Here is a 10,851-nt window from a genome sequence, read left to right on the forward strand (position 1 = left end):
TTTCCTTCCATGATCCTTATTGTTTTAGATTTTATATTTAGGTCTTTGATCCATTTGGAGTTCGTTTTTGTGCATGGTGGGTTTGCAGTGTTTTTAAAGAGATCATATATTATGGTTCTAACTGCTTGTTAAAAATACAGATACCCAGATCCTACCGTAATCCTATAGAATCAGAGAAAACAAACAAAAGAAACCCAAACCCGTTGCGGTCGGGTGGATTCCGACTCATAGTGACTCTATAGAACACAGTAGGACTGCCCCCATAGGGTTTCCAAGGAGTGCCTGGTGGATTCCATTGGCTGACCTTTTGGTTAGCAGCTGTAGCTCTTAACCACTATGCCAACAGGGTTTCCAGAATCAGAGAAGGGGTGACAATTATCTATGTCTGACAAACGCCTGGAGGTGGCTGACCTGAAGCCAAGTGTGGAATCACCTTCCAGGGTGTCTCAGTGACAAACGGTTTTTTGTATAGTTGGGATGAGTGGAGGGATAAGAACCCTGAGGCCTGATATCCCAATGCCCTGAACAGCCTTTATCTTACTTAACCCTCACAAGAAACAAAAAACCCTAAGTCATCATTTTCTCACTTTCCTTAGCTCCCAGAAAACTAGGCTGTGTTGAAGAGTGCTCCCTTACATTGAAGCCCTCACTGCACAATGGCCTTTGCAGTCTCACTGGGCAACCTCCTCACAGAGGCTAGCTGCCCCATTTGCCTGGATTATCTGAAAGACCCTGTGACCATTGACTGCGGCCACAACTTCTGTTGCTCCTGCATCCACCAGTACTGGATTGATCTACAGGACTACTTCCCCTGTCCAGTCTGCCTCCAACAGTGTCCCCATGGAAGCCTCAGAAGGAACACTCAATTATGTAACATGATTGATATTGTTAAGCAACTTCCCACCAGGAGGAGCAAGAGGAAACGCCAGGAAGAGAAACCCCTGTGTGAGAAGCACAACCAGGAGCTTTCCCTATTCTGTGAGAAGGACCTGGAGCTACTATGTCCCCAGTGCAGGATCTCCTCCAACCACCAGGATCACCTCCTGATGCCCATTGAGCAAGCTGCATCAAGTCACAGGAGAAAGCTCAAAAGCTACATTGAGTCCCTGAGGAAGCATGTTGGGGATGCCGAAAATGGGTTAGGTACGGCAGTCTCAAAAGTAGTGAAATTGAAGTGCAAAGTAGAAAATCAGAAGGGTGACTTACACTCAGAATTTCAACAATTAATACATTTCTTGGAAAAGGAGCAGGCAGAAATTCATGTTAGGCTCCTAAAAGAAGAGGAGGATATTAACAAAAAACTAGTTGTAAACAGAATCCAAATTTCAGACCATACTTCCATACTAAAAAATCTGTTAAGTGAAATAACAGAGAAGTGTGTGCAGGCAGACCTGGATTTACTGACAGGTATTGGAAGCATCCACAACAGGTATGATCTCCTAAAACCCCCAGCAGTGTTTTCATATGAGCTGAAGAGGGAGCATTGCAGTCTCCCTCCACAATATTTTGGTCTGCAAAATATGATCAGCATATTTCAGGTAAATTTGGTACTAGATCCTGAAACTGCCCACTCCAATCTTATTGTCTCAGAAGATAGAAAAACTGTGATGTATAGAATGCTGAATCCAAACTGTCCTCAGAGTCCCTGGGAATTTAATGTTTACCTTTCTATCTTGAGTTCTGAGGGATTTGATAGTGGCAGACATTTTTGGCAGGTAGAAGTAAGAGGGACAGGTGATTGGTCCTTAGGTGTGTGTAAAGAATCATTCCCTAGAAATGCAGTTACATCACCTTCTCCAAATAATGGATGCTGGCAAATTGAGCTGTGGAATAGTAAACTTGCTGCATGGGAGTCAGTAGACCTCACATGGATTGGTGTTTTTCTGGACTATGAATTGGGAGAGATTTCATTCTACAATTTGAATAATAGATCACATTTTTGTACTTCCACTGTAATGACTACAGAAAAACTTATACCCTATTTCTCTATTGGACCGTCTTCAAATTCTCTTGCAATACATATTGTCAGAAATGAATGATGAACCTCCTGAGATATCATTTTGTATGTTGCTATATTTTTTCCTATGATCATGGAGAGCATTTATAATAAAGAGTTTGACTCCGTTTTTGTTGTTTTACAGCTGATGTGTTTTTTTAATAGACTATTTCTTTAGAGCACTATTAAGTTTACAGGAAAATTGTGCAGGCATTAGAGAGAAATCCCACATGCCCCCCCTTCCATCCACATACTGTCTCTATTATTATTAGCATGTTGCATTCATGTGACACATTGGTTACAGTTCATAAACGTACTTGTTCATCATTATTAACTAAAGTCTATAGTTTACATTAGTGGTGACCATTAGATTGTACAGTCTTACGGGTTTTGACAAATGCGTAATGTCATTTGTCCAGCATTACAGCAAAATACAGAATAGTTTCACTACCTTAAAAATGGTTTGTGCTCCACGTGTTCTTCCCTCTCCCTCTCTCTCTCTGAATTCCTGGCTATCACTGATCTTTTAACTGTCTATTCCAGAATGTCATATATTTCAAATGATGCAGTAAGTAGCTTTTTCAGATTGTCTTCTTTAACTCCTGATCTTTCAAGTAGCTTGATCGTTCATTCCTTTTATTGCTGATCAGTACTCCATTGTATGCAAATTTGAAATAAAAAACACAACACCATTTACATTAGCACTAAAATTTTAAATGCTTAAGTAGAAATCTCCCAAAATATGTATAAGATTTATGAGGAAAAGGACAAAACTCTAACGTGTGAAAACAAAGGAGGTCCCAATAAATGGAGAGTGATGGGAAAATGGTCTGTGCCTCCTAATATGGGCTGCCTACTCAGAGCCCTTGTGTCCAGAACATTTGTTGATAGCGGATGTTGAGAAGTGAATGTATCTCCCTTTGCCATTTCTTAGGATAGAAACCTGCCTCCCAGTTCTCAACAGAGAGTAGCTTTCTGTGTTCTGCTCATGTGTGGAAAGCATATGGCACCAGGTCTACCCCAATTCTGTATCTGTCCCCAGCAGGGAGGGAATGGAGTTTACCTGTATGACAAGAGGGTTGTGGACATCAGACCTGCTGTCTTAGTTATCTAATGTTGCAATAACAGAAATACCACAAGGTTTTAAAAAGAGAAATTAATTTTCTCGGTGTTTAAGAGCCTAGAAGTCTGAATTCAGAATGTCGGCTCTAGGGGAAGGCTTTCTCTCTCTGTAGCCTATGGGGGAAGGTCTTTGTCTCTTCAGCTTCTATTGGCTTGTTCCTTGGCGGTTTCTATGTGACTTGGCATCTATCTTCCCCCATTTCTGTCTGCTCAATTTGCTCCTTTTATATTGTGTTAGAGATTGACTCGAGCCATATATCGTGTTAGAGATTGATTCGAGACACATGCTACACCAATCCTATCTCAGTAACAATAAAGAAAACCCATTCCCAATTTGGTTTATAACCACAGGCATAGAGGCTAGAATTTACAATTCATATTTTCATGGGATACCGTTCAGTCCATAACACCTGTCCTGCATCAACCATGGGAAGTGACTAACTGACCATGGGAACCAGTGTCTGTTAGTGAAGCTTACCTTGTTCTATTATCTCTTCTATTCTGCCTTCTATTCTGTGTTTTGTTGATGACCTCAAACCCTGGCCTGACATAAAAATATTCCATGTTCATGGACAGGGAGACAATATGACAATGTCAATTCTTCCCCATTTCCTCTATAAATTCAAAGCAAACCTGATCAAAGTCCCAGAGAGTTGTTTCGTGGATATTGACAAACTGATACTACAGTTTACATGTAAAGGCAAAAGTAGAATAGCCAACACAATCCTGAAGAACAAAATTGGAGAACGGACACAATGTGACTTCAAGACTTATTATAAAGCTGTAGTGATCAAGACAGTGTGGTATTGCCGAAGGCATAGATCAGTGGACAGAATAGACATCACAGATACAGACTCACAGAAAAGTAGTCAATCGTCTTTGACAAAGGAACAAAAACAATTCAATGAAGAAAGGACAGTCTTTTAAACACATAGTGCAAGAACAACGAGACATGCACGTACAAAAAAATGAGTCTAGAAAAGAGCTTACCTTTTTCACATAAATTAACTCAAAGTGGATCATAGACCTAAATTTAAAACACAAAATTTGAAAATTTCAATAGATTATGTAGTAGCAAATCAAGGTGACCTGGGATTTCGTGAGAACTTTTTATGTACAAAACCGAAAGCATGATTCAAAGACAGTTTTGTCCCTCTTTTTATAATTATCCACACTATTGAAATTGTCATTCCCCATCTCTTATAAGAAAGATTTGGGAACCTGCTGCAAATTATTTGCAGTTCTAAAATTAAAATAATTAAATAAATTAACAAATTGCACTACTGATTCTTCAAAAACATATACCACAAATATTCCTCATTTACCTTTATATTGAAGGGGCAAAGAATGCTTAAAATAGATAAAATAGACTTATAAAGAGGATTTTAAAAAGTCTCTACATATACCGAACTGAAAGGAAGTGCAAAACACTACATCTTGAAAATGAACACAGAAACAAAAATGAGTTTCTATATTTGTATGTACATAGGTTGTTTCTGGAAGAAAACAAAAGAAAGTTAAGAATGATTATGCTGGAGAGGAATGAGAGCTGATGGTCTGGGAAAAGAACATCACTGCACTCTACTATAAACAGTGAGTTTTTGACAACTTCATCTATGTCACTTCAATTTCTTAAAATGTCATGGTGAATGAGACTATGTAATGATTACTGGAAAATTACAAGAATCTAGGTTTTATTTCTGCCCATTGAAGGAAGGCTGCATCCTATCTCCTGAATGGACAGCCATCCACTTGGAGGAAATCCACATATCACGTAGTTTACTGCTCTATTTTCTGGATTGTCAGTTCTCTGATGGTGGGGACTTAAGATGGCATCTTTGCATTCCAGATTCTAATTTGGTGTCTCACATCTACAAAGACGTCATACTATGTCAGACTAAGGAATAATTGAATAGATTTGTCACTCAAATTTATGTGATTAGGGAGGAAACCTGAGTTGGAGCTGCAGATATAACAGTTTTCAGCATCTGTAGCAATGGGTATAACACCTATCCTCACCCCTAGATTTTTCTATCAAGTCTAATTCCGCTGACACTGTGGCTGTTTCCTTTGTTATCAATGGAGTTTAATGGAAAGTATAATTGTGTGGTAGAGCCTGTTCTACCTGGAAGCCTTAGGGTGAAGAACCACTGGTGTCAATTGAGTGGGCAGCTCAGTGTTTTCAACTAGCCACAGAAAGAGACCAGAAAGTTGCCCACATGTGATGAGGTGGCAGGAAAGTAATCTGTTAAGATGACTGAGATGGTACAGTGGAAACCTGTCAAGAAGATTAATTTCCTGACATATCAAGAGAACTAAATGTTTGGACAGAAACCATTTCAATGAACTTGGACCCCAGATCACTGACATAATGTTGAAAACGGTTTCAGTAACATGGTTCCGTTTTAGAGGTTCGAGAAATGACATTGGTTTTCTAAATCTCTCAGTCCAAAAAATATATTTAATGTGGAACTAATTGTTTAAAAGAGAGTGTGATGGGTGATGTAATCAGGTTTCTGTATTTCAGGATAGAGATATTGCATCTAGTTTCTGCAGCACATTATAGACTAAGGAAATGACAGCCCCGAGAACAATAATACCTGACATGTACTTTGTTTTTATTAACAGGCACTGTTACACCAAATCAGTCTTCAGAGCATTAATATCTTAACAATGTATTTTAGTCCCCTAGAGGGTCATAACAAAAATACCACAACATAGGTACCTTTAAAGGACAGAAGTTTATTTTCTCACAGATATGGAAGTTTGAAGTCCAAATTCAGGGCGTCAGTAGGCCTATGTGCTCTCTCTGCCGGCGCTAAGGGAGCATCCTTCCATATCTCTTTCAGCTTCATCGACTACAATGGCATTGCTTTACTATGTTTTGACAAACTCCACTCTATACCTCTAGCTGAGACCTCTCTGTAAACTGTCATGAAAGACCGTATTTACGAATAAGGTCACATTCACAGGCTCAGGTGTGAGGACTTCATTTAACTCATCTTTTCAGGATACACAATTCAAGTCATCTCCATTTGTATGAATTCACCAGTTTATTAAGCAAATTACACATCCCATGGTTTCCAATATAAATAAAAGAGTTATTTATTTCTTTTAATTTTGGAGAAATAGAGATCTATTTAATACCATGAAACTTTTACATTATTATTTAAGAAACCACCATTTAAAGAGGATGGCTATGCAAAGGTGGGAAGGATACAATGAATGGAATGTGACTAGAATATGGTGATAACCATGAACCTACGGCAAGGGCTGATAAACTTTTGTCCAAAAAGTAACCAGGAAAGAAGTGGTCAACTGACCTGAAACTGTAAGACACTTGAAATGTTGGTGGAAGCTAACACTGCCAAAATACAGATCATATCCTATGAAGTAGTGGCCAGGAGTACAACCTAAGCAAGTAACAAAAGTCTACTGTACAAAAACTATTATATTCTGCTTTTCATTTTATCTCTATTTATACACATTTTTTTCTAAATCTGTATGTATTCTTTTTATCTCATCATATTATATAAAACCATGTCCACACGCTACCACAAAATACTGCTTATCTGTGTGTCTTAGTTTCCCAGTGCTGCCGTAACAGAAATACCACAAGTGTGTGACTTTCAAGAACAGGAATTAATTTTCTCATAGTTCCAGAAACAAAAAGACCAAATGCAGGGCACCAGATTTAGGGGAATACTCTATCTGTGGGCACTGGGGAAAGATACTCGCATCTTTCAGCCTATGCAACCCCGGTGTTCCTTGAAGATCTTGATGTGGCATCTACCTTCAACCCATTTGTGGATTTGTGGTTGCTTCTGTGTTTAATCTGCTCATTTTTATAACTCAGTGGTGATTACAGAGAATTTTATTCTGCAACACATGAGGTGGTCATGAAATGGAATTGACTCAAAGACAACCGGTTTGGTTTGATTTTTGTTTTATTGATTAGTTTTAGGAGATACCCCCCACACACACACACACACTGATATGGCTTCATTAAAATAACAAAGCCCTATTCCAAAACCAGATTATATCCACAGGTATGGGGGTTAGCATTACACTGCATATTTTAGAGGGAAACGATTCAATCCATAATATTGTGTTCCATTACATTGTGTTAAACTGCCTTTGCTTTAACAAATGCCTGTGCATGGCAGCCTATATGTGTGTTGTTTACAATTCCTGCTAATGGAGAGTTTTACTTTTCACACCTCTGTATTTTTTGCATATTGCTATAATTTGAGGAAAGTTACCAGGAATTTCTGAGAATCCATTTCATTAAGATAAGGGTAACTTCTTCATTATCGGGATGGCTGTGTTGTGGTAATCTCAGCTGTTCAAAAAAAATTAAAAATTACCTATTTCTTATGCATATATAGCACAGCCTGGATCAGCAGGGCTGTCTTAGGTATCCAGTGCTGCTATATCAGAAATATCAGAAATAGTGCTACACAATACAGGGAATCATGGCCCAACCAAATTGACACACATTTTTGGGATACGTATTTCCATCCATAACATTCCATCCTCTCATCCCAAAATACATCCCCTTGCCCCAGTAAAATACATTCCTCCCATCATATCATACCATCCCAAAAGTTTTAAAACAGTTCTAAGGCCAAATTCCATCCTGGGGCAAAATTCCTCTTCCTGTGTGAAACCTAGTATACAAGATATCTGCTTCCAAAGTACAATGGTGTATCAGGCACAAGGTAGACATTTCCATTACAAATGGGAAAACTTCAAGGGAAGGAAGGGATAACAGGCACCAAGCAAGTCAGCAGAACACATTACATTAGATCTCAAGGATGGAATATAATCCTCTGTTCTCTGAGACCATTTAGACAATGGCCCTGCCCTCCAGACTCTGGATGTTGTTCACACTCCTGGGATTCTGGATGAAGGTTGCTAGGCACTAGGCTTCAGCTCAGCCTTCCAGGCCCACTGGGAGAGCAACTCTACACCCTCAGATTTAAGCAGCCCCATTCTCCTACCCTATCTCAGGTGCAACTCCATGCCAGGTCCTTCATCCTAGTCTGTTTTAGTCTGGAAGCTCTCTTGAAACCTGTCCACGATGGGTGACACTGCTGGTATTTGGAGTCAGAATTATATCCACAGCAACGTATCATAAATAACATGTGTGTGTGTATGTGTGTATGTGTGTGTGTATACACAAAATGTATTTACGAAAGTTACACGGTTACATTTTCATACACTCCAATCTTAGAATTTCAGAAACAGTTTACAGTTAATTCCCACAAAATATTAGTCCCCACAACATCCCTGTCACCAAAGAAACTAAATGAGATAAAACAACCTTCTTCATGTGTTAAAGTTTAGGAGTATTTAAAAAAAGAAAAAATCATCAGTGCTATATTAAGTGATAGTTGTATGATATACAACCATGATATACCATGAATTGCAGGAATAAAATCAAGCAATGTGACAGCCTCCCAGATAGTTTATCATTCATAATCTCTGACAGCACAGATTGTGAGAGGTTGAGAATCACGTCCAATACAGAAATAAGGCTTCAGGATTTCAGAAAATCTATCAGTGAAAGAAAAGATATGAGATCTGTCATTCAAACTGTAAAACGAAATCTCACCCAGTTCATAGTCCAGATAAATGCCAATCCCTCTGGGTTTTTCTGTCATCACCAGAGTGACTGGAAAAGTGCCTTGTGCAACATAGTTACCATTGCACAGGTGAATTGCCCAGCATCTCTCCTGCCCTGCCGGGGGCCTCTTTGCCTTCCTGGAAAGGGAGTCTTTACAAAGCCCCACAGACCATTCAGGCTTCTCACCCACTTCCACCTCCCAGTAATGTCTACCAGAACTGAACTCTTCACAACCCAGGACAACTGGGTCAAACTTGAATCTCTTTGGATTAGGAGGAAGTCTTTGTGTTTTCTTCACAAATGTGACAGATTTTTTATCTGCAGAGACAAACAGATTTCAATGTGGTGTTTCGGGGTCCAGTGCCACATCTTTAAATTTCTGTATAATTTTCTGCAGAGCCGAATACTGTGGAGGAAGGCTGCATCCTTCCTTCGTTAGCTGGAAGGAATAGAGCACTGGGGGGTTGAGGCTTTCACATCGATCCTGGACGCTCTTAATATCTGTTAGCAGTTTCCCTTCTGACATCACACCCTTCTCTGCAACCTCCTTTAGTAGATTGTTGAGTGTGGAAATGGACTCTGAAAATGCTGTTATATTCGCATTTAGTTTCTGTTGAATGTGCTTCTCTTCATAAGCTAACCTGGAGAGAGCTGCCTCATGCTCACGGTCTAAAAACTTGTTCAGGTGCTCAAATTCAGAGAATAATTCTTTCCTCTGCTTTTCCACCTTTTTTCTCAGTTCAAATGGTTCTCTGTCTTGGGTAGTTACTAGTTTTTGAAAATGTGCCATTTGTTTCTTCAGGGGCTCCATGTAACTCATGAGCCTTTTCCTGTGATGAGAGGCAGCCTCCTCTATGGACCTCACGTAGTGATCCTGGTGGTCTGGGAGCTGCGTGCACAGGGGACACAACACCTCCAGGTCTTCCTCACAGAAGTGGGTCAGTACCTGATTGTGCTTCTCACACAAGCGTGTCTCTTCCTCCCTCTTCCTCTTGCTCCTGGTGATGTGGAGTAGCTTGGCAATTTCAGCTATATGTCCCAGCTGGGTGTTGCTCCCAAGATGCCAGTGCAGGCATGGGTGGCGGCACTCAGGGCAAGGAAACCTGTCCTGTCGACCCTCCCAGGACTGCTGGATGCAGGAGCAACAGAAGTTGTGCCCACATTTGATGGTAACAGGGTCTCTAAAGTAATCCAGACAGATGGGGCAGTTGGCTTCTGCCTGAATTCCTGCCAGGGCTGCTGTGACCTCCATTAGGCTGTGAATGAAGGTTAGGACTGAGAGCGCTTTTCTTCACAAGGTATCCAAGCTATGAAATCCTATGAGGTTGCTGGGCCTCTGATGTAGACATTTGTGTCAGTAGGAGTACTCTTCACAATCAGCTGCTGATCACAGATTAGTTGGGCAACTAGTCATCCAGCCCTTTGGCAGCCCAGAGAATACGAAGCCATGCTAATCACTTCTCTCGGTCAGAATCCAGTCACAACATGAAGGTGCCTATTTGTTCCTGAGGATGAGAAAATATTTCTTCACTTAAAATTAAAAAAAAGTCTTTGTGGCCCTGCTGAATGCCACCAATTCTTTTCTCTACCCTTTCAATCCACTTATTCCCAAATCAGGTACACTGAAACTGGCTGCTGGGTCTAGTCCTTGGGACTAGATCCCCTATCCTGGGTTAGATACCACTCTTTGTGTACCTATTATCTGGGGAATCTAGGTAAAGTTATTTAAGACCCTTGACTCTAACAGAATCATGTAAACAAGGATGAAAATCCCAAGATCAATCATTTTAATCTTGTGAAATCTATAAGAAAGGCATTAGGTAGTTTTTGGTTTAAACAACAGCTATTTCTGATACCATCAAATTCATAATAGACCAAAGTTTACTTCTCTTTTATCTAAGCATCTTAATTGCTTGATATATTAAGCTTTAAGTACCAAACCCTGGATTAAATTAGATTTACTCAAAGAATGATGCCAACCAGGAAAACTCACATGGCGCTCAAAAAGATATGTGAGATCTGGGTTTCAAAATAAAATAAAGCTGAGAAACACAAATACATACATACACACTCACAACTGCTCATTGAATTATTGGTAACCTGC

General features: G+C 39.9%; 1 protein-coding gene and 1 pseudogene across 1 annotated transcript; one reads left to right on the plus strand and one right to left on the minus strand.

Annotated features, from left to right (window-relative positions):
- The first annotated feature begins 656 nt into the window (after positions 1-656).
- On the plus strand, positions 657-2,145 carry LOC135228390 (tripartite motif-containing protein 60-like). Its single transcript, XM_064274168.1, has 2 exons — positions 657-1,609; positions 2,142-2,145. Exons 1-2 carry the CDS (start codon positions 657-659, stop codon positions 2,143-2,145), a joined length of 957 nt encoding a protein of 318 aa, XP_064130238.1.
- A 6,296-nt stretch (positions 2,146-8,441) lies between these two features.
- Positions 8,442-10,614, minus strand: LOC135228330 (tripartite motif-containing protein 75-like; annotated as a pseudogene).
- Positions 10,615-10,851: the final 237 nt, after the last annotated feature.

Source organism: Loxodonta africana, chromosome 21 (genome assembly GCF_030014295.1).
Source record: "Loxodonta africana isolate mLoxAfr1 chromosome 21, mLoxAfr1.hap2, whole genome shotgun sequence".
Taxonomy (NCBI): Eukaryota; Metazoa; Chordata; class Mammalia; order Proboscidea; family Elephantidae; genus Loxodonta; species Loxodonta africana.

Coding starts and splice junctions, on each gene's coding strand:
- LOC135228390 (XM_064274168.1), top strand. CDS start 657: ATGGCCTTTGCAGTCTCACTGGGCAACCTCCTCACAGAGGCTAGCTGC.